At 36.9% G+C, this 22044-nt stretch overlaps 1 protein-coding gene across 1 annotated transcript in view; it reads right to left on the reverse strand.

Annotated features, from left to right (window-relative positions):
- Positions 1 to 22044, reverse strand: part of LOC122529602 — a 193505-nt gene that overhangs the window by 70359 nt on the left and 101102 nt on the right. The window contains exons 2-3 of the mRNA XM_043655886.1: positions 17208 to 17416; positions 8876 to 9011 (exon numbers count right to left, since the gene is read on the reverse strand). Of these exons, the coding sequence (XP_043511821.1) occupies positions 8876 to 9011; positions 17208 to 17416 (345 nt within the window). The remainder of the gene's footprint in view (positions 1 to 8875; positions 9012 to 17207; positions 17417 to 22044) is intronic.

Here is a 22044-nt window from a genome sequence, read left to right on the forward strand (position 1 = left end):
GTACATACGTTGATCAACAACTGTTTAATCTAGACGCATCGGTGCAATGGCAGAAGGCATAAACTACGAACGCGCCAGAGATACAGACTTCGTTTCTCGAAAAAAAAAACACGTTTTCTGTGAATTTCTTCATTTCGACGTCACTTCTTATTGAAAACGAGTTAGTGACGAGAAATTGGAATGGACTGAAAAGTTCTGTCCGTTTCTTCTCAAATTGACACTTAATTAGGATATATATATTAACTTCAGATAGAAATTTTAATTTTCAAATCTTATTTTTCAATGTTGAACCTATCGAAAGCAATATAAAGTTCAATGTTTTAAATATTTTCTCCATCATTGCCTGTACCTGTATGTAGATTCAAATGTAATATTACAAAATTTTGAGAAACTGAGTATATTACTGCCTGATTTTTAACGAGACGACATAACCAAGCCCATCGTGTACGCATAATAAAATTCGAAGAAATCAGAAATAGTGGTTTAAACGAGTCAACGTAATGGCAAGCGCAGTGGGATCGTGATGTGTTTATTACTGAGAAGATGTCGCACTTTAATCACGACGTTCGTTTAATTGCAACGTTATTTCTGTTGATGCCTCGACGAAACAGGAGAGGAGAAAAAAAGTAACAGACAGAGAGAGGAGTAGGGAACAAAATATTTCTCGCCGATGAAACAACTCTCTGTCACCAATTACGCGGATGCAGTTAATTCATTGCGCAACTGTTGACTGAATTCGTTTCTGTCTCGTCAGGGTGTGAACTTGTAATTGCGTGTCTGGCTGTACAATGCGGCGACTTGGAATTGCATTAACTAATTTTCCCTCGCTTTTTTTTTTTTTTTTTGTTCTATCTCCTAGCTGAAATGTCGTAACGTATTTATCGACCGGTTAAACGTAACGACCGACCGGCGAAATCGCTCGAAAATTGGTTTTTAAACCTTCCACCTCGCTCGAGCACTGTCAACGAATCAAATAGAGCTCGAGTGATTGCACAGTTGACTGAATACAAAGAGACTATAACATTATTGTGTCGAAAAATTGAACGTACGTCTTGTTTGAACAGAGGCTCCGGTTCAGGCGGCTTTAAATTCCTCTATTTTATATTATCTTCTTTGTTGCATTACTGTGTCACTCTGTAATTCATAGGATGATGAAAAGTTTTCACATTGGCGTTTAACTTGGAGAAATTTTAAAAATTTTTTAATAGATAGATGGGCCAAATTCTTCAAAATTCAATGTTTGAAGTATTATTTCTAGTAATTTTGGATATTAAACGAAATTGGGTCGTTTAATATCCTGAAAGAGTTTATATAAGTTTGGGAAAATATGTGTAAAATTAGGTAGAATATTTAAGAGTAATTTGTTTAATTAATTAATTTATGCTGTTTGGGTTGATTTTACTGAAATTAAATTTATTTCCCTCTTTATTCGTTTTTTATTTGTTGCTTCGTTTGTATTACAGAGAAAATCAATGCAAGAAGACATTAAAGTGAAGCTAAGTAAGAGTAAAATAAAATGAAACGCGTAGATGAAAGGTAAACCTTTCTTCTCTTTTTAGAAAATAGAATTAAATGATTAAATGTATTTCTCAGAGCCTCTTAATTATTCCGTCGATTTTCTGAAAATTTGTCCGAAGAAGTGTGAGGAGTTCCTGAACCTGGAACTATGAAAATTGATTAAAGTTCAGCGTGCACGCAAGGAATAGTTCCTCGTTGCACCGCCATCTTCTAACATACTTGGTGACTCCAGAAATCGTTCAACTTCTAACGCTTTCATTACAAAAGTTTCTGTTATTTGCAATCAGACATTCATCCGCCTTTCTCCATTTGTCTCTTGGAACTCAGTTCTCTGACATCCAAAATTTACATATCTCACGTTTCGGAAACCTGTTTACAATAGGAGATGAAACAAATCTCCATTTAGATTTCATTTCTTTAATTATGTTACCAGCGACGTGTAAAATACTTTTCGTCTGTGATAATAAGAAATTAAAAGAGAAACTAGTTATTTCACTTCAAATATAAAAATCAAACTAATATCTCGAGTATCTCGGGTACTAAAATTTTAACTTTTAAGTTTTCAACCATCGGTGTAATTTCAAATCAAAATTTCTCGAATTTCAAGCTGATATGTTTCTACGAAACTCGCTAGAGTGAGTAGCTTTTATATTTCTCGAAAAATATAAAGCTACTTATATTTAAAAATAAAAATAGAGCTATTTATATTTCTTACATTAATCACAACTTAACATTTTCATTATTCTTCACTTTTTTCGAAATCATTTTTCCATCGGGAGATTGAATTTTAATACTCACAGAATCGCGTTCTAAAATGCACAGATTCACGGAGTCTGGCGATCTAGCATTTTCTGAAAAGCGGTTCGCAAAGTTTGAAATTTCGACGTTCGCACGATTTTAACAATTTCCTGATGAATATAAATCGTCGTGGCAGGACCATTCGCTGCTGGCCGAGTACGAAATCGTGGACGAATTAAATAAAAATCAATTTCGCGTAATTGTTTGTAGAAAGTATTTGCGAAATCCGGGATAAATATGCCGATCCACGCGCCGCGAGACGGGAGAAACCCGTGAGCATTCCGAGCGTATGTAGTCCGGAATATATTTCCCCGTAAGTAACGTTCGTATTCTTACCGCATACACTTGAAATTCATAGACCATTCGAAGGGGAGGGATCGGAATTATCATAAATTCCACGTGCTTATTTCTTTAAGCCACTCTTTTGGATGGATGGAAACGTTTGTTCAAATAAACGCGCCTCGAACCGACGGCATCCGGTTTATAGACCCGATAGGAAAAATGAAATTCCACCACGCCGTATTTCCCACCACAATTTTCACCCGCACGCTTCCCTAAACGTATCCGTGAATTTTAGCGTATCCGGGTATTCGAATTATGTCAAAAACGGACGGACATCGCGAGGTTCGTTCAATCGATCGATACTTGCATCGGTTGACGCGCGCGAAGAGCAGTTTGTTTCACTTAACCGGTTGGTCGAAACGCTCGATTTATTATGTGAAATTGATGTTTGGAACAAAATTGGACAAAATGGATTTCGCAATGGTTATTATAGCTTTTGAAGATTTTTGATATCTTTGACGAGTGAAATATCGACGAGAGAATATTACATCCTGTTATTATAATTGGTTACTAATCGATTACTTTGGAAGGATATGTAAACGATTTTATAGTAAATGAAAGTATTAAATTACGCGGTCAGAGTGCATACTGGTTTGACTTTAAATCTAAAATATACAGAAACATTTTCAACAATTATTCTCGGTATTTAGAGATCAGGATTTGTTTCATTTCCTTTTCGACGCGGAACATCTTAACAGGATATTAAACACGTGCTCTCCTCTGCTACAATTTCTAAATGTAACAGGCGTCACGCTCTTATTATTCTTATTACTTCTTCACATTCCACAGGATAGTCTTCTTCTCATTGAGGTTGACTACAGTCCGCGCGTTTTACGAAATCAGTGTACCCGGACCCGGCAAATTGCTGAATTACAGAAATTCTAGGGCAACCCGCGAGCTTTCTGTTCTATCTTGCATTCCCTGTTTTGCGAAACAAGTAATGTTGCGGACGATGGTAATTAATGTTTTAATCACGTAAGAATTACGTATTGGCGTAACGCGAATCACATTTATTAACGTAATTCATTCGAACGATCAGAATATGATTTATATCGACGTTTCTGTTAGACTTTATTTCATCTTCGAAGTCTCGATAATAATTCAATAGTCGCTTATCACTCGATGTTCACATTCGTTTAATTGTAAATTTGATTTGACCAATGTAATTTTATTAAATAACGCGATCAATGTCCAGTTCTCGAGAGACGAATGATTTGTTTCCACAAATTTTAGTGGAAAGTAAATTTTATAAAACAGTGTCTGCAATGTCATCGTTTCAAATTTGTATCTTTATGGACGTATTTGAAATTAGATTATACATAATGGGCCAAAAATTGATTAAACGAAATGTTGCAGCTGGAAACACGTAAATACCCATTGTGTTTAACACTTTCGTATAGCGTAACGATGATAAAATATTAAAATATATAACAACCTGTTAATTTATTGTCGCGGTAATGATACTAAATGTGCGTTCTCGTCGATGATTTCATTTCGGATTAACATGAAGTTATTCGAAGCAATTATTTGCATGACACTACACTGCTAGAGCTAATAGATAATAATATTTTAATCATTTTTAAAGTAACGATGCAAGGGAGTAGGTCTACTACAAATTTCCAAAAATTCTATTGCAAAAGAATAGAAGGTTAAAAAACTTTTTAACCTGCTTGACTAATAAAATAAAATTTTTATACAAACATGGTGTCAATCGTTCAATCAGTGTTTTGCAATAAAAATTATACTGTTGTTTCGTCATCTAAAGCTACTCAATACTACTGTGGATCCTAGAATTGCTGTTATTTTATTGTCAAAAAAATAAATAATAAAAAAATAAAATAGTATTAATTAAAAATTAAAAAATCTTGATTTAACTTTATAGTAAAGACGGTCCTCGAAATTAGTCCTCGCCTTCTTGTTCGAAAATGCGAAGGCTGGATAGACACGCGATGCTTTATAAGACGAGTTCGCAGCCCTCTCTTTCTAGAATTCGGATCGGACAACATTCCGCTCGAATTCAGCTCGCTATATTCGACCAACTTTCGACGTATGCTCGGTCTTTACCACGAATCCTCGGGACGTGTTACCAACGAGCTGATTGATAGCAAAAGAGAAAGAGAGAAAGAGAGAGAGAAAAAAAAGGAAGAAGAAATATGAAAGAACTCAACCGCGCATGAGAAATTCCTCAAAGAATCGAAAACGTGCGCGCGCACGCCACAGAGATTCGGGTTTCAATATCGGCACTGTTCACCGTAAACTCAAGACTCCCCTGGACTATTCGCTCACATTGGCAAATAGAAGTTCGTTTCGACTTCTCGCATAAAAGATCGTTGATAAACAGTGGCGTCGATCGATTCCACGGAGAATGAAGGAAAAATTGCGACGACCCTTGGTACTTGGTGGATGATAGTTTCGAAACTACTTCCCTTGGAATTACAGAGTAGATGTACAGGAGGGCCGAAGTTTAGTAATATTAATTTACCGTGAAAGGTTTTTGTCATAGTTCGAAACAACGGAAGGGTGGCGAAGAGTACAATATTTAATTAAATAGTGGGTGATATATTATATAGAATGAAATATAATAAAAATATAATTAAATGTGGATGGTTTAATGAGACAGATGATATCTCATGGTTATTAAACACTTCTGAGATGTGAAATGTATATTCTATGAATGCAGAAATAATTCTCTAGCAACCTTTCAGATCATTTCAGTTCATTTTCACTGTGTGTCGTTGTTTACTAAAAATTTAACGTAATATTATGATATTGAACTTGGACGCGTTATATAGTGTTTCAGAGAGCTGAAAATTAATTTTGAGTGGATACGTTAAATCCCTGGTTCATTTATTGCATCATCGGTTAAGATCGGCTTGCTGACTAATTAGCTCAGGGACTGGATGAATTAATTAACTGACTGGTTAAAGTCAAGTCACTCAGAACTATCCAACTGAATTCGATACATTGAAACGCTTGATTGACTGAACTAGGTTCATTAGCGTCAGATAATTACATTTCACTTGTTCATATATCACATAATTTATTAACTAGACCGACCGAAATACTCTGATTTCCTGATCTCCATTCCTTGGCGTAATTTATAATTTATCTACGTATCTGCGAATAACTCACAAGTTTCGTTTGACATTTATGCGTTTGTATATTTAATTATAGTGTATTCTTTAAATTGTCACTGATTTAATTTAAACATAGCTATCGATAAAAAGTAGAAGTATAAATTTATTTACTCCAGTTTGAAGAATGTCAGTGAAAGCACAATTTCAATCAGAATTTATTTATAATCGAAGTCACGAAGATGTGAATCGTTGAAATGTAATTCATATTTACTCAGCATACGGATACTTTTTCAAAAATACGTATCAAATAATTTCCATTTATACGTTTACCAGACTAATAGTGACAACAACAATAAAAAGAACTACGTAGTTATTAACATCGAGGAAAAAAGCACATATTTGTTCCAACATTTTTATTGCTTTTGCATATCGCATTTATCTTTTAACATACGCTCGTATTTCAAGCAAACAAACCGCGTTATTACAAAAGTTATTGAATCATCGTTAAACAAAGCAACAGTAACCAAAGCAAATACATCGTGCAATTCGTCGATTGTTTTCTTTTTGTGTTCAGTTTTTTAAAGTAATTCCTTAATCGCGATTCTTTTTTTACGATACAGTTCCGAGCTTGATGTAACTTAAAATGCAATTCTAACGAATTACGAAACTTATTTGAAAAGCACGACTATGAAAAAAATCAGGTTAATCCGCGGGAAATGGGAAACAAGCGCGTCGATTCGCGCGCCTTCTCCGTTATTTACTGTCTTCCGGGAGAAACTTCGGCCTTTCTTTGGTCGCCGTGTATTCGTTCGCGCGAAACTCCGCACCAATATTTACGCACGCAACATTCAGCTGGTTTCGAAGTTTCGCTTCTATCAACTTTCCGGATTTCAAGTTTTAACTAAACTTGTGCAATGAATAAATTGACCCGCGACTATCGCGCTCTTACGAAATAATGAACGCATCGAGAGCTATTATATCGACCATCGTAATCGAGATTGCAATTCTTTTTCCGTAATCAAGGAGAGAAAAGCAGGGAGGAAATAAACAACGAACTTGAGCGCCAAATATTTACCGATTAATGCAACATTTTTCGCGTATATAGACGCAGAATACGAAACTTTCAATTAGTTTTTGTCAATATTTGAATATAATCTGCGCTTTGTAGAGTGCACGAACTGTTGATATTTATTTATGAAAAAAAAAAGAATTAGAAAAGTAATACAAGATATTAGACAACGTCACACGTGTAAAGTTCATTCTAAATATCCGCGATTGTACGCAAATTTACCTCCAGACGCGCAAAAGTATTCGTAGCACGCAAATACCTACACGCGCGCAACGGCGTTTAAACTGTCTGGCATTCGAGCAGGGTGGGACAAAAAAAAAAAAAAAAAAAAAAAAAAAAAAAAAAGAAAAAAGGCAGGGAGGAAGGAAAGATCGCCGTGAATTCGAGAAACGCGTTAACGTACTTGCGATTCTGCGGTGTGCACTGATTAACCCGAAAGGCACTCCTTTGATCTCGAGCCGCGGCGTGCTCGAGGAAATTAGAAACACTCGGTGAATTTACGCGAGAGCCAGTTTCACGGCGTAATAGAGCAGCCAGACGGCTGTGCGCGAAATCGTTCGCGACAACGAAGGTCGATTCACCCGGGGGTTCGCGGAGGGTGCGACCGACTCAGCTCGGATCAAACGCGAGCTGAGTTAATGACGCCATCAAGGAGAAACTTTCTCTGCGCGGTGTACGCACGCTGTCACGGAAATTCGTGCAGATTCAGACCTCGCCGGAGAGAGAGAGGAAGAGAGAGACAGACAGAGAGAGAAATGCACGTTGACGTACATACAGCGCGCTGTTAGGGGGAAATGCAAATCTACAGGATGCTCCTTAATCCTACGTGTCACCCTCCTGTGTCTCGTTTGACTTCGCGCGAGATTTCCCGTGTTCCTTGGCCCAAGAATTTTCACGCGACGCGGTTTTTAAACCACGCGAGATACTTTCTTCCTCGCATTTTCAAACAGAGCATTCGAGAACTGTTGAAGCTAGATTTTTGAATAGATGATAATTTTTGTCGAATTTTTGCTCAACAGACTTTTTCAGAATTGGTTCTGTACATTAAAAGAATCGTCACGATTATTATCACGGTACTAAAGTTTGTATTTTCCTCTTCTTAAATCTTCCAATTTTTGTTCCGCTTGTTCGAAAGATTGAAACAGTTTAAAAGTAGAAATTCTTAGGTAACGGAAACGAGAGACGATGTTAACAATTTAGAATAAAGTACAGGAATGGGAAGTAGGTTGCATTTTTTGAAATCGTTGGCAATAGAGGTACAACTTTGTTTTGTATGTAGAACTCGCTTGAAGTCTGTTTCGTATACAAGGTTATTCTAGAAGGCAAACCGAGCTATAGATCTTGGTACACGAAGGTGGAAAGAATTGGAAAATGTTGGTAAGGAAATATAAAGAAACGTCGGATTGTATACTAAATTTCAGCCATCCTGCGTTTTTTAAGGACATGTGCGAATGCATGTAGAAAGTGCAGCTCTATTGTTTCCCAAGGTAAAACCGTGTATTTTTTTTTATTTACGTCGCGCGTAACAAAGAGGAATTTAAAGCCTCAAGTTTATTCGTGAAATAAGTAAAAAAATCACGTTTGGGAAATGTACCCCCAAAAAATCTGTTCTAAGCCAATTTCCAATCTAGGTAAAATTTAAAAACTATGCGCTCCGACTTCGAGCATCGACGTTAAAGTTACGTGTCGAGATTATCAAAGAAAAAGGAAAAAGGGAAATTCCATTCAAAGAGGAAATTGATACACCGACGATGTACGAACTGACGAAGAGATCTCTGTCCAATAAAATTCGACAGATATAAAACAGGAAAGAAGAGAAAGAAAAAGATGAGAAAAGAGAGGAATCCGAAAATCCGAGACGAAATAGGTGAAACAACCTCTAGCTGTAGGGGTTGAGCACGGTGACTTACGATGCGGCGGCACACGCGCGAGTCGCGTGCATCGGGAGGGAAAGGAGCGTAGGCGAGGGTGGTGAGCAACGAGCGTCGTCGCTGGGTGGGTAGGCACACGAGCACGTTGAATGCGTCGAGTTGGCCGCGATACTCTGTAATGTCGTGAAGCGTGTACTTACACACTACCGTGAGATTCTTGGAGACGTAGGCCGTGGAGAAAGTCGGCGCGTCCGCTGTAACTTCGCAGCTGAACGTACCCGAGAGGGCGAAGTCGACGTCGCGCAGCGTTACCTGGCTCTTGTTCGAGTTCCCGTCCTGAAACAGAGCAACCAGACCAGACGTGTGTACGTGTGTGTATGTGCAAAGTGAATGCAAATGGATATCAACGGCGGTGGCGGCAACGCGCGTTATCACGTACCGCCATCGGGACGTTAGGAACCCTCGCTACCCGTGATTAACGATAACTCGATTCACCTGGACCGGTTATAATTCGAATTAAATTTCCGCACCGGATACCATCGACCGAGGCAAATTTATTCGCGCGTCTCTTTATCGTTCACACGGGATTCCAGCGGACGCATGGTTCATTGCCTTCTTTTCGCGGTCTATCCGGATGAAAAAAGCGTCGATGAACACTTTATAATCGGTCAATTAACCTTAACGTTAAATCGATGCGCTTCCGTGTTTTTTTCTTTTTTCTTTGTCTTTTTTTTTTCATTTCCGTATGCAAGTATTTTTTCTATTTTCTTTCTTTTTTTTTTAACAATTGCACAAAGTTATTTTCACGGATCAGAAATTTTTATTTGCGAGTAGACTTTATCGCGATTTATAAATTTATTCCGCAATGCATTTCATTTTCGGCTCGATGAATGATAGAACAGTTCAACTCAACAATAGAAGGATGAACGAGGAACGATGATATAGTTAGAATAATTATCAAGATCGTATAAGACTTGCAGTTTGACGTAATAATAGAGGCGAAATATCATGAGAGGGGAATGGATTGACCTCGAATGTTTTGCGGTCTATCTTATTGAAGAACATTTGAAATTCGACTTTGCGAGTGTACACATCAATTCAAGAGATCTTCCATAGCACTGTTGAACGTTTCAGGTTATGCAACACCATATATCATACCTGTCAGGCATAAATTAAATATTGGATTTTCAACGATTTTCCTTTCAAATTTTTCCCCGGCAAATCATTAATTTTCTACTTCTGTGAATTATGTATGAAAACAATTCTAAGTATAGAGTCGAACGGGAATAATTCACATTCCCTTGGAAATAATTCGTAGAAAGAAAATTTAAAAAGAATAATATAATTAATATAATTAAAAAATATATAACTAAAAAGATTTAGTTCTAGAAAATTTTATTTTTAAGTTACACTATACTATAATTAATGATAATAAACACACGTAATTACGTTTCACAGTATTGTTTCCAATTAACAACTAAACCTGGTATATATGTCTATTAATAGTGCATCGATCGCTAATCTGACTTTGCAAATTTCAATATTATTCAAACAATAACGCTCCGAATAATAACTATTCGACAAACTGACAGTAGGATAAACGACATGAATCATTATTACACGGAGTAATCTAATTAGAACGATTTTTTACTCGGCGATAATCCCTACACGAATAAGCACGTATCCATCGACTATTAATACGTAAATTAGTATTAACGATTCTACCCCAAAATGGTAGTTGTTATTGGACGATCGAAATTCTCAAACAAAAGCGTGTTATTTAAAGCCAGCCGCAAGCTCGATGAGAATTCAATTTGCTCGTTAAAATTTACGTGCCGAATTAACAGTTTTGATGACGTTACTTAATCGGCAAACAATCGTTTCGTTCTCAATTTCTTAATACACGGGCTGTTTCCGTGTTTCTATTTCATCGAATTGAAAATTATCGAACCTCAGTCTTAATTTTCTGAAATTAAATCCGTACCGTGTTTCATTCGATTAAAACCCGAACGTATAAACAACCTGGTTGCGTCCTTTTGCGTAACGAACGAAAGCTGAAAACATTTTTGCAGTCTTCGTTGTGAAAATGAGAATTTCTTTTTCCATGAATGTCTAAAAAATGTGCATCTAACGCAGAATGTGAGAAAATAATATAGGTCTTAAACAATACAGATTAATTATTAGTATTATTACTTGGTGTGTTTATGGATTCCCTTGATGCATTTCCTTCATCTGGTTGAAATCCAAGCAAGAAGCACTTAAATTATAATTAACGTTGATGTGGAAAATGAAACTTGGAAACACTTCGATTTTAATAATTTCACACATTGCAAGAATCTGTGTAAGTTAAGCTGACAACAGACCTAAAAATCGAATGTCGCAATTTCTTCCGGTGGCAAGAAAGAATTCGTGTATCGTAATAAATGGAATTTTGGATTTACGCTAGAAATTTTCACCTAAGCTTTTACGAACGTCACGGTAGAAGGCAGTTACTTTAGACATTCGTGGAAAAAGAAATTCTCATTTTCACAACGAAGACTGAGAAAATGTTTTCAGCTTTCGTTCGTTACGCAAAATGACGCAATCAGGTTGTTTATACGTTCGGATTTTAATCGAATGAAACTCGGGGTTTCATACCTGTTAGTCGAAGATCCAACAAATTCGATATTAAACGTAAACTTCTCGTATGTTTCATTTTTGCATATAAAATTTTACGACAGCAATTCCCTGATACTACAAATTTTCCTCGATAGTGCGATAATCGATATCGCAGCTCCACGCGTCAAACATAGATACAAGCACCGAATTTGTTACCTCTGGAGACATCTGTCACATCTTAATTCATTAGATATTGATCCTTAACTGAAACTGAAATAGGAGTACAACTCTTTGGTAGACTATATATACTATGATGAATAATTTAAATAAGATATATTGTATAAATAATTTAAATCTGATATACTATAGTATTATTCTATATTATTCATCATACTATATTTATTATAACACTATATAATAAAGTATTATATAATATATTACTATACTATAGTATTACATACTATAATAAATATTTAAATTGATTAAATAAATATTTGAATGAATGAATAATCTGAATTTATAAATGATGATTACACGATTCAATTGTGACATAATTAACATCGAGTACAGACTGAAATACAGATTATGCGATTATACAGATTTACTTGTGAAACGTTTAAACATGCAAAACGCTTATGAAACATTTACACGTAAACGCTCGCTGTAACAAATACTTAAATAATCATTACATCGCGATTACATAGTTTCCTGTTCCCGAAGAAACTATTTACTATTAAAATTTATTCTTCAGCCTCCTCGGTGGAAACGTGAAGCCGCAAACGAAAGGTTCACACAGCGATGCGGAAGAGTAGGAAACAAAAAAAAAAAAGAAACGTTGTCAGAAAAGCCGAGAAATAGTCGCGAGTCGCGTATTCGTCGTGCTCTTACACACGGCGAGTGGCATGTAGATACTCGTCAAAGGTCGTAACGCGACAAAAGGACGTTTTTTTTTTTTTTTTTTTTTTGCTAAATGTTCCCCCGGGTGACCAGGCGACGCCAAGTGGCGGCACTCGAGGAAAATCGTCATCTTATCAGGAATTACCCTGCACTCGAGTAAATTGGCTCGATGAAGCGCGCTCGCGAAGGCCGGGACACACCGTGAGCGAGATAGCGACGCAGACGGGGTTGATACATCCCCGAGAGAAAAGTGGCGGAGGATCGTTTCGTCGGGAACCGGCAAAGGCAAAATATGCATAATTAGCGAGATTTAAATAACGAAGCAAGAAAATATATCCTATAGAGAGATGGGAAGAGAGAGAGAGAGAGGGGCCGGGGGGCAACGATCGAAAGAGGAAGAGACGAAAAGGTGGCTTTTAACGAGGACGAAAGAAACGAGCCCGAAGAAAGAGCCAGCTTTTTCCACCGTCGTTCGTTGATTTATGTGTGTTAGAATGCACACGATGGATGCTAAATGAAGATCCAACGGACGCCGCGCGAAGGAAGGGGGGGAGAGAAAGCTGTTCATTACGGAATTTCGTGCTTTTTCGTCGTGTTATTAAGCTGCTATTAACGATCGAATATTTTTAACGCAGGCACGTTGCTTGGAGAATTTTCAAAGGAATTTCGCAAGATAGATCACGATTGAAATTTTTGTCAGAACTTCTTCTTTTTTTTTTTAGATTGAAATTGATAGAATCCTTGTTTATAAGAGAGGGTCGGATTCAGACGAAGGATAGTTTGATCAGCGTGAACTTGATATAAATATTGTATATTTGAATCGAAGTTCTCGTTAGTCAGGTCTCTTTTTAGGTCTATTTATTTCGTGTGAATTTATAAACGAGTTAAACAATGTGGGAAAGTGCCAGAATCGTAAAATTTATTGCTTCGCTTCTCTTTTATTAAAACGAGAATTCTACAGGAAAGTATGACTTCTTTATTGTCCAAATCTTCAGCGTGGTTTCCATTTACATATACCACGAAGCGATAAAATGTTCCGAAGGATATTTAGATGTCTAAATTTCGAAAAGGAAAGAAATCTCAAACAGCGATTTTCAGCCCAAAACAATCGAATTGTTAATAATATTCTTTCTCGAATTGGCGTCCAGCATTTAAGAGCTTTCTACGCGAAACAGAGTGACTGCAACTTAATAAGTTGCAAGTCGTTTGCAAAATGTAATCTTCCTGCACGTCTACAAATATCGGGACGAAAACGTTTCATCGCTCGACTCAGCCTGTTTGTCAGGGAAAGCCTCGCATTCAATACTCACGATACATTTAAAACATCTAAAAAAACAATTTCGCCAGAACGTAACAAAACCATTATGCGACTCCGTATAACAAAGAACGAAAGAGCGCGAATAAAACAAATACACGGACACAATGGACCACACGCCGCTCGCTATATCAATGCTCGCAACCTTCGCAGAAGAGAAAAATGGTTATCCATCTACGGGTGAAAAAGGAGAAAAGAGAAAAGAAAAAGTCCCCCCCTCCCCTCAAAAAAAAAAAATGAAACAAAGCAAAAGCTTTCGGAGCGACGGACAACATACAACGTGTAAGTAACAAAGTTGAAATTTGCTGATGCCGTTAAAATGAACGATATCCCACGACGGGTGTATCGAACGGTACAACCTAACGATATTTCTTTCGCGTTGTACAATGTTTTTCGTTTACTGTCGACGAGCTTTTACCGACACGTGACGCGACCATCGCGCATTACTCTCGGTTAGCGAACGACGCAAGAATAGACGCAAATGCACAGCGATGGTAAATGTAAAACCAATGATTTTATACTAGCTGGCCATCGAATTAAAACTGAGTTTCACTTTTCTGATTGCAACACCCACGCGTACTCGTGCTGCGTTAAATTGTTTCATCTATTATTAAATGCTTTGCGCAATTGCAGTGGCACGCGAAAGTACCTTCTTTTTAAGATGAAAACTCAAATTTTCAATACAAAAATAGCGTTTTAGTACTAGAATTGTAAACTAGAATTCACTCACGTCTCTCAGTTCGATTAAAAAGAAAAAAGAAAGAAATAAACGAAAAATATTGGAAATTTTCAATACTCTCAATTTAATTAAACAAGGTTCATCTACTTATGATTTACAACAAATAAATGATTGATTCAAAAGTTCGGATAACCAACTCTGTGTATAAAGAAAAAAAAAAAAAAAACAACAAACACAGTTTTTGAAATATAAAGTATTAAAAATCGTACATATTTTTCGAAATTTTCGTACTGATCGTAAGTAAACAAATAACAGACAGAGTTAATCTGCTGGTTCAAGTAGCCGAATTGACTCTCATAGAAATAATCGATCATCACGGGAAGAAAATAAAAAAAAAAAGAAAGAAAGAAAAAAACAATAGTCCAAATTCGACAACAAGGGGATTGTACGTTGGCTGGATTGTTCGACGGGTAAAACACGGGGGCAACAATAGTGTTTTCAGTTTAAACGCGTGACGGTGATTCTGTTGGGAACACGTGCGACGCGGAAATTCACGGAGATGCACGGCAGGAAATGTTCGAACGATGATAAAAGCCGTCTGTTTTACGGCGATTACAGCGGTCAAGAATGCTGTTAACGAGCGTCGCACCGGTATCATGTGATAAAACCACATATTTGGACCGTTCCTGGCCAACCGGAAGGCTAATCCCCTGTGACATTCATCGTTGTTTGTTGTTCCGACGATTGATGCGGGCACGGACGTTCGCCTTTCTAAATTGCGTCTGAAACAATGCATCGCATTCCGCGTTGATTCCCTTATTTTAGTAAAATCCTTTCACATTCAGTGTTGCGCTCGCGATAAGTTTCATGGAAGGCTACCTTTACTTTGCTTGTTGGCACGTTGTTGCAAACATTGCCATTATCATTGGGATTGGATTGTTTGGTAGCTTTAATTTAATGTAACTCCTCGACATGATCCAGTAAAGATGAATATGTGTCGATACTTTTTTTTAATGAAACTAATTTATTTTGCCACATCTCGAACGATTGATGATAATATAACGAGATGTACAACATAATATAGGAACGTGTCTAAGATAGAAACAAAGAAAGAAAATATCCACCCAACCGGGATAAGAAAAAATTGGGACGAGTCAATAAACGAGAGAAAAGAGTTAATTTTAAATAATAATGATTAATCTTCTCATAATACGGAGATATGAGGATAAAAGTCCTAAAAAAGCCCTGTCGTAAAAAGCGACTAAAAGTATAAATTAGATTTTTCTTTTGACGAAGTTTTATGAAACTTGGAATAATACAGTATCTGACGATTAATCTGTGGTTTCGCTATTTTCTCTGCTCTATTATATAATGAAAGTAAGAAACGAGAGTATAAAGTGTATGTAAATTAACTTTGTTTCTTTCTTACGCAAATACTTTAATTACAATTTTGAATACATTAAAATATATTGCAGATAGCACAAAAAGAATCTTCTCATAAAAATTCTACATTTTTTTTCACGGTCGTCGCTAATATTGTTAGAAAAGGTCAACGAACTACGTCTTCATTGACATTTTCTTTTACTAATGCACAAAGTCTTGATTCTAACTAAACAGTAAAATGTTTACTAATTACACAGATTATCATACAGCATTTCTTTACGTTCCCACTACAGAAAATACTTTTCTGCATATACAGATTGACTACAGCAGTAATCTCTCACTTTTTTTTTTTTTTTTTAGACTAACAGTAAAGTCAACGTGAAATAATTTCTATCATGAATCGATGGCAAAATGACTTTCTTCGAATTTTACATATTTGTAAACTGCTACACGAACCGTCCATTACCGGTGTTGATTTTTCCGGCACGCTCGAGGGAAGTACTTTACGAAACATATCGTCTACTATAAATTTTGATCAAAATAAGAATATCGATATGCACTCCGTGGACAATAAAAATTTAAATTCCCCGAAAAATATTCCTTTATCACGTTCCCACGCCTTTCACTTCAATTTCTATGCATTTTTCATAAAGAAGAAACTGCGGAGGAGTTGTAATTCCCTCTGAAAAGTATATACAAATTTTAGCGGGACAGGCTGTATAGAAAATCTATTCTGCCCCTTTTCGAAGAGGAAATGTATCTAAATAAAACGTCGTGGGAACTTTTAGTTTTCGAGTTGTAAAATTGGACTGGAAGTTTAAGAGCTAGATGAAATATTCAAATTAGATAAACGTTTCGATTCGATGATACTCAAGTCTCGTTTAAGATCCATCTTGCACCACTGAATTATTTAATTTGAACTTTGACGCGATCTCTCTACTCTTACACGCGTGAGATGATTCATTTTCATAGTTGTACAATAATAACACGTATTAACATTTCGTTCACGTTTAAGATCATAAAGCATTAGGAATGTATATAAATTCATAAGTAATAACGATTTAATTATTTAATGAGCCGCATGCAGAATGCGTTTTAGTTGGCTAACAATAAACATGTTAATCCTTCAATTATTTGATTTTGTTCTCGCGAACGCGTGCAATCGATAGCCTCGCCTGATAGCTTATTAATTATTCTCACTTTATTATGAAAGCAACGCTGCGAAATAACGCGAAATCGTTTCTCGATTATAATTTTATAACAGGCTATAATTTTCAAATGGAAGAGTGACCAAAGAAATCTGGCAAAATTGACCAAGAAAATTGAACGAGAAAAACGAACAAGATAGATCTCGAAACTTTGGCGTATATTGAATGTTCTTGGTGATATTGACTTTAAACAAGAAACAAAAAAGCGATACAACGTGCAATCTTTTTCAAGTACATAAATATATATAAATAAATATAAATATATATAAATTCTCTGATATATCTCATTACTCAATGACAAATATCGAGACAGACTTGGCGCAATCGAAATTTTACTTTCACTCGGTGAATCGTCGTCTTCGATGAATAACTTTGCACGCGAAGATCTCTCGTTTGCACGCAAAATCTACAAGAGGAAAGGTGAGGGGGAGAAAAAGTATATTGACACTTACGTCAACGTAAATACCGGTGATGTTGAAGACTTTTGTGGCCGGCTCCTCGCTGGGCGTGTAACGATAGAACTCGTGCCTGCCACGGTACCACTTGAGGGAGTAAAGAGGAGCGTTCTCGAGATCGTAATGGCAGCGGAGAATCACCTTCTGACCACGTTGCACCACCTCAGGAACTACTTCTAGGCTGACATTCCGCAGGCAGCTCGCACCTTTGTGGGAAATGAGAACAGGAACGGAGCATTAAGTCTAGTGTGCATCATTAGTCCGCTTTTACTCCTCGCGCCGGAGGTTGCACAGCACGCGTCAGCGAGAAATTGCAATTCCACCGAATGACAATTCCTCTCGCTTCCTCCGTCTAACCCATTCCATCTTCCTCTATCTCCGCCATGCGCGTCTACAACGTACCGTGTACACTCACATACACACATACACACGCGCGCGCGAACACATTCAGAGGCAAGCATACAATTTTTCTTCCCGCTTTCTCTGTCATTCGTCTCTGCTTCTCTCCGTGCTCGTACGTACTTGTACGATCAACGTACGCGGCAAAGTATCTGGACATTTGCAAACACATTTTGCGAACGTTATTCGCGTCATGCGAAACATTTTGAAATTTTATTGGAAATCTCTTGGATAGAATGTCTCTTGGCAATTTTCGTTACGTTGGTAACGTTCGGAACGAATTTGAAAATGTCCACGCCATCGTCCACAAATATTTGACCACTCTCGTTTTTCTTTTTTTTTTTTTTGTGTGTGTGGGTAATATAGTTTTCCATGTAATTTCTATTTCGCTGCGTTTCACGTTTGTTTTTGTTCGAAATATACTACTACGAATAAAAGCATTCCACTTTCACTCGAAATTTCGTTTCGATGCAAAGATTTAATTAAATTATAAATTAAAATTAAATTGGATCGACGAAGCGTCAAAAATACGAACGAGCCGAGGAAATTTCAAAATTTCTACGAAAATTTTCCACGGTAAGCGAGATCAGACAGCGTCAACTGTCTTCCACCCCTTTCTCTCGAACGTGCGCTCGGTCCTTCCCTCTGATTTTTCGCTGACGTTCACTCGGATTATCGACGATTCGACCTATTAAAGCCTCGAGGAATTGAACTGTATACGTCATTCATATTAAAGCAGAATCGAGCTTTGCTGCTTCGCGATGTCTCTGCAGGATGAGACCTCTTATTACGTGCTAGCTTCCGGCTACGCGGAAGTAGGTAGAGACGTCGCTGCCGCGAATAGCGACGAAACTCCGCAGGCTGATTTTACCCCCCCACCCCTCCGGAGAAAAACGCGGAAAACATCCGACTGATATTTTAGCTGGCCGTATTATCTTTTCCACGAAAATCAAGCCCTTGTGTGCTTTTGCCACCGAGAAAAGGGGACGCGACCTACCCAACGGATTAACTCGTATACGTTGTTGCCTCGTCGTGCTTACGTTTGCTCACCTTTGTTTTCTCTATCTCGTGTACGAAATAATGAATTAGTGATCCTTCTCGTGGAAATTAATCTTCTGGTTTTAGAACCGGAAGAATTAATTTTCTGCTTTTAGAGCGTTAATATTCGAAACGATAATTTTCCAACATACTTTTTGTTTTTTTTTTTGAATATTGTATCGAATTTTTTGCTACGATATTCGTATACAACAATTCCATTACAGAATTTAATACTGTATGCACTGTCATGCTTGTTGTGCGAATCACAATATTTGCAGCACATCGAGAACAGAGAGTCGACTTTTAGCGAACTATCTCGCCGAACTTACAACAGTCAATAATTTATGTGAAACGTAAGGGAAGAAATCGAGGAAACTTCCTTCTCGAAAAACTACGAAATAGAAAACTCGCTACTCTCCTTCTGCTGATCACGTGACCAGAATGAAACACTATAGAAGTTGAAATTCCTTTCTGAAAGTACGAGTTTCCCAACGCAAGTAAAATCAACTTTAGCCTAGCCTGGCTATTCTTTTTGTTACCGCTTCTCAGCGCTGAGGAATAATTTTTCTCCAGGTTTTTCGTCCTGTCGATGTACTTCCTACTCGCATACATTTGCTAGTCGTCTCGTAATAGATCAGGTTCGGTTACTTCCTTCGCGATTTCATGAAATGAAATGAAATGGAAATGCTCGCAGCACGTGTGCGATTTGTTTGCCGGTGTTTTAATGTACGATTGCCACTGAGAATTAATGCGAGAATGCACGTTTCGTTGTCTACAGGCTGTCAAGCGTAATTTGAAAATGTTTTATAAAGTGCATTCCCAGTGATCACGGCGGCGTTCAATAAGTGATACATAATGTAAACTGTGCATCGTCGTGAACGTTCTGCGCGATATTTCATCGATTTCGCGTCGCTCGATTGCCTATCGACGAATAAACACCAACAGGCGCGGCAGTGTAGAGATTTCGAGCGTTTTAGCTGCGAAAAACTATGAAAAAGTGTATTCCGTGTGAGATCGCATTAAATCAATGGAAATACCAGCCTTTCATCGTGATTTTGTTTGAATTTTTCCGCCGCCGAAATTCTTTTATGCAGGATCACGTACATATTAGTACGAATGAAATATTCGCGGCTGAATTGATACGAAAACCTGCAATTTTTTACGTAATCCGCGATTGATAAATATTTCATTTTATATTTCTTTTCTTTCTTTTTTTTTTGAAAATTTCATCGAGATCGTCAATTTTTACAAAATTAAAATATGTATAAAGAGAAAGATTAGGGGTAACAGTGATATTGCAAAATACTAAAATTGAATCTTTCGGACGATAAGAAATTAATGTGTAGAGGGAGTTATTGTTCAAATACAACTCTAACTCAGATAGTTGACTGCACTTTTTCGTTGTTAATTACAAACATTTCGTATACGAGCTTGTAAATGCAGTTTTCGACAATTTTAAATTTCATTACGAATTGTGAATCGTCTTTCATAATTTTCTATATTTCCAAAACATTATTGATCGGAATTTTATTCGTCGAAATTTCCACAGTTTCATTAAGGAAAAGAAGGAAAAAAAAAAATGGAAAAATTCGGAAACTTTCTGAAGGAGCAGAGACAGATATATATATATATATATATATATATATATATATATACTTAACGTCTTGTAAAAATTGTTCGACACTTAACGTTCACACACAGTTTCATCGACGTCGGTGTCTGGCGACGTTTGCCGCGGCAAGTACAGGAAAATAAATGAAAATTCTTCGCGCACAAAAGCCAAAAGCTGCAAAGTTGGAGGAGCATTTCCTCCTTTCATTTCGAACTGAAAGGAATTCTGGGAAATGTAGGCAGGTACCTACATGGCGTATGTTGAAAGTTTCTGGCGACTGCTTTTGAGGATTGCGATGTTCTCAATCTTCGTTTGCTTTCTCCTGGCTTCTTTCCCCTTCTTCTCCCTCTTTTTCTTTTCTGCGTTTTCTTTTTCTACTAGTTTACTCGATGCACGGAAAAATATATCGCGTTTCGAAACCGAATTCATTTGCAGGCCACAATGCGAGACGTCACGTAGCAAGATTCTTCGAAACTTTGGTAAAAATAGTTTTCAACTTTTGCGCGACTGATAAATTGATAAATCTAGATACTGTTTCGAGTATTTATTGATTCAGCGATCGACCGTTACACAAAAGAATCTTTCCAATGCAAGTTTTTAATTAAAATATTGTATAACTAATTAGTTTCTTTATTAAAATATTGTATAAATTAGTTTCTTCAAGATAGTTCAACGTAAAATTCATTTCAGGCTGTATTAAATTTATACACCATTGACATTTAATTTTTAGAAATATTTCTGTCATTTAGTGCATACTCTGGTTTTAATATAACGCAATAAATAACTGCGTGTATACTGATATTCTCTTCGCGTTGAGCGCAATGAATTGTGGAAATTGTTAAAAAGAATCGTTCGATTTTTAGTTACGTGCCTATCGTAGGAGAAAATAATAGTGTGGCTTCAAAGGAGAATTGGGTTTCTAAATCAAACAATCACTGAGACATGGTTCGTAGACGTGTATGGTTCTCCTTTAAAATGTCTTGGATATATATATATGTATTACTGTGAGTATAATCTTCCAAAAAATTCCATATTCACTTTGTTTCCAAATACACGGAATATAAAATCAAGAAAGAATCTCTTCTACGTAAGAAAACTAATTGTCTAATAGAACAAAATGTATTTTGAGATTTTTCTCAATTAGATTTTTAATAACGTGATATCGTGAACGGACAGTTCTCTTTTTTTTCAAATTCGATAAACGTTGAACAAATTCAGTCACGGGATTCGCGTTCGTTAATAGCAATTACTGAAAGCACGGTTGTATCTCCCTCTCTCTCCCCCCCTCTCTCTCTCTCTCTCTCTCTCTCGTTGTCGGTGTTTTCCTAACGGACGAACACTTCTATTTACCATTTCATTCTGATATTTCCCGCGAGCGGTGCACCTGCAAACGCGCACTAAGCAAACGAAGCTTCAATTCCTGACCGCGAAAGACCACGATCAGAATTGCAGAATCCAGTTAGCTCTTTGTCCACGTGCTCTTTTTTCCCCTCCCCTTCTTCACTGAATTGCAAACAACTCTTGTTCGTCGAGTTAATGCTGTTTAACATAACTAACATAAAACGGAGTGTTTGCTGGGTTTGATGTCTTTTTTTATGCAAATTATCTACGAGTATCAGCCTTATTCGACAAAAGCCCGTGAACAGCGAGACGATGGAAAATATCTATTAAAAGAGATTTTTATAGAAGGCATTTTATATAAGGCATCCTTTTTGATAAAAATATGCACGTAATTCTTCAGTTGGTATGACTTGGATTTCCTCTTGATTTTCTTAGAAACGAACT

This window comes from Frieseomelitta varia, unplaced genomic scaffold (genome assembly GCF_011392965.1).
Source record: "Frieseomelitta varia isolate USP_RPSP 00005682 unplaced genomic scaffold, Fvar_1.2 scaffold_298, whole genome shotgun sequence".
Classification (NCBI taxonomy): domain Eukaryota; kingdom Metazoa; phylum Arthropoda; class Insecta; order Hymenoptera; family Apidae; genus Frieseomelitta; species Frieseomelitta varia.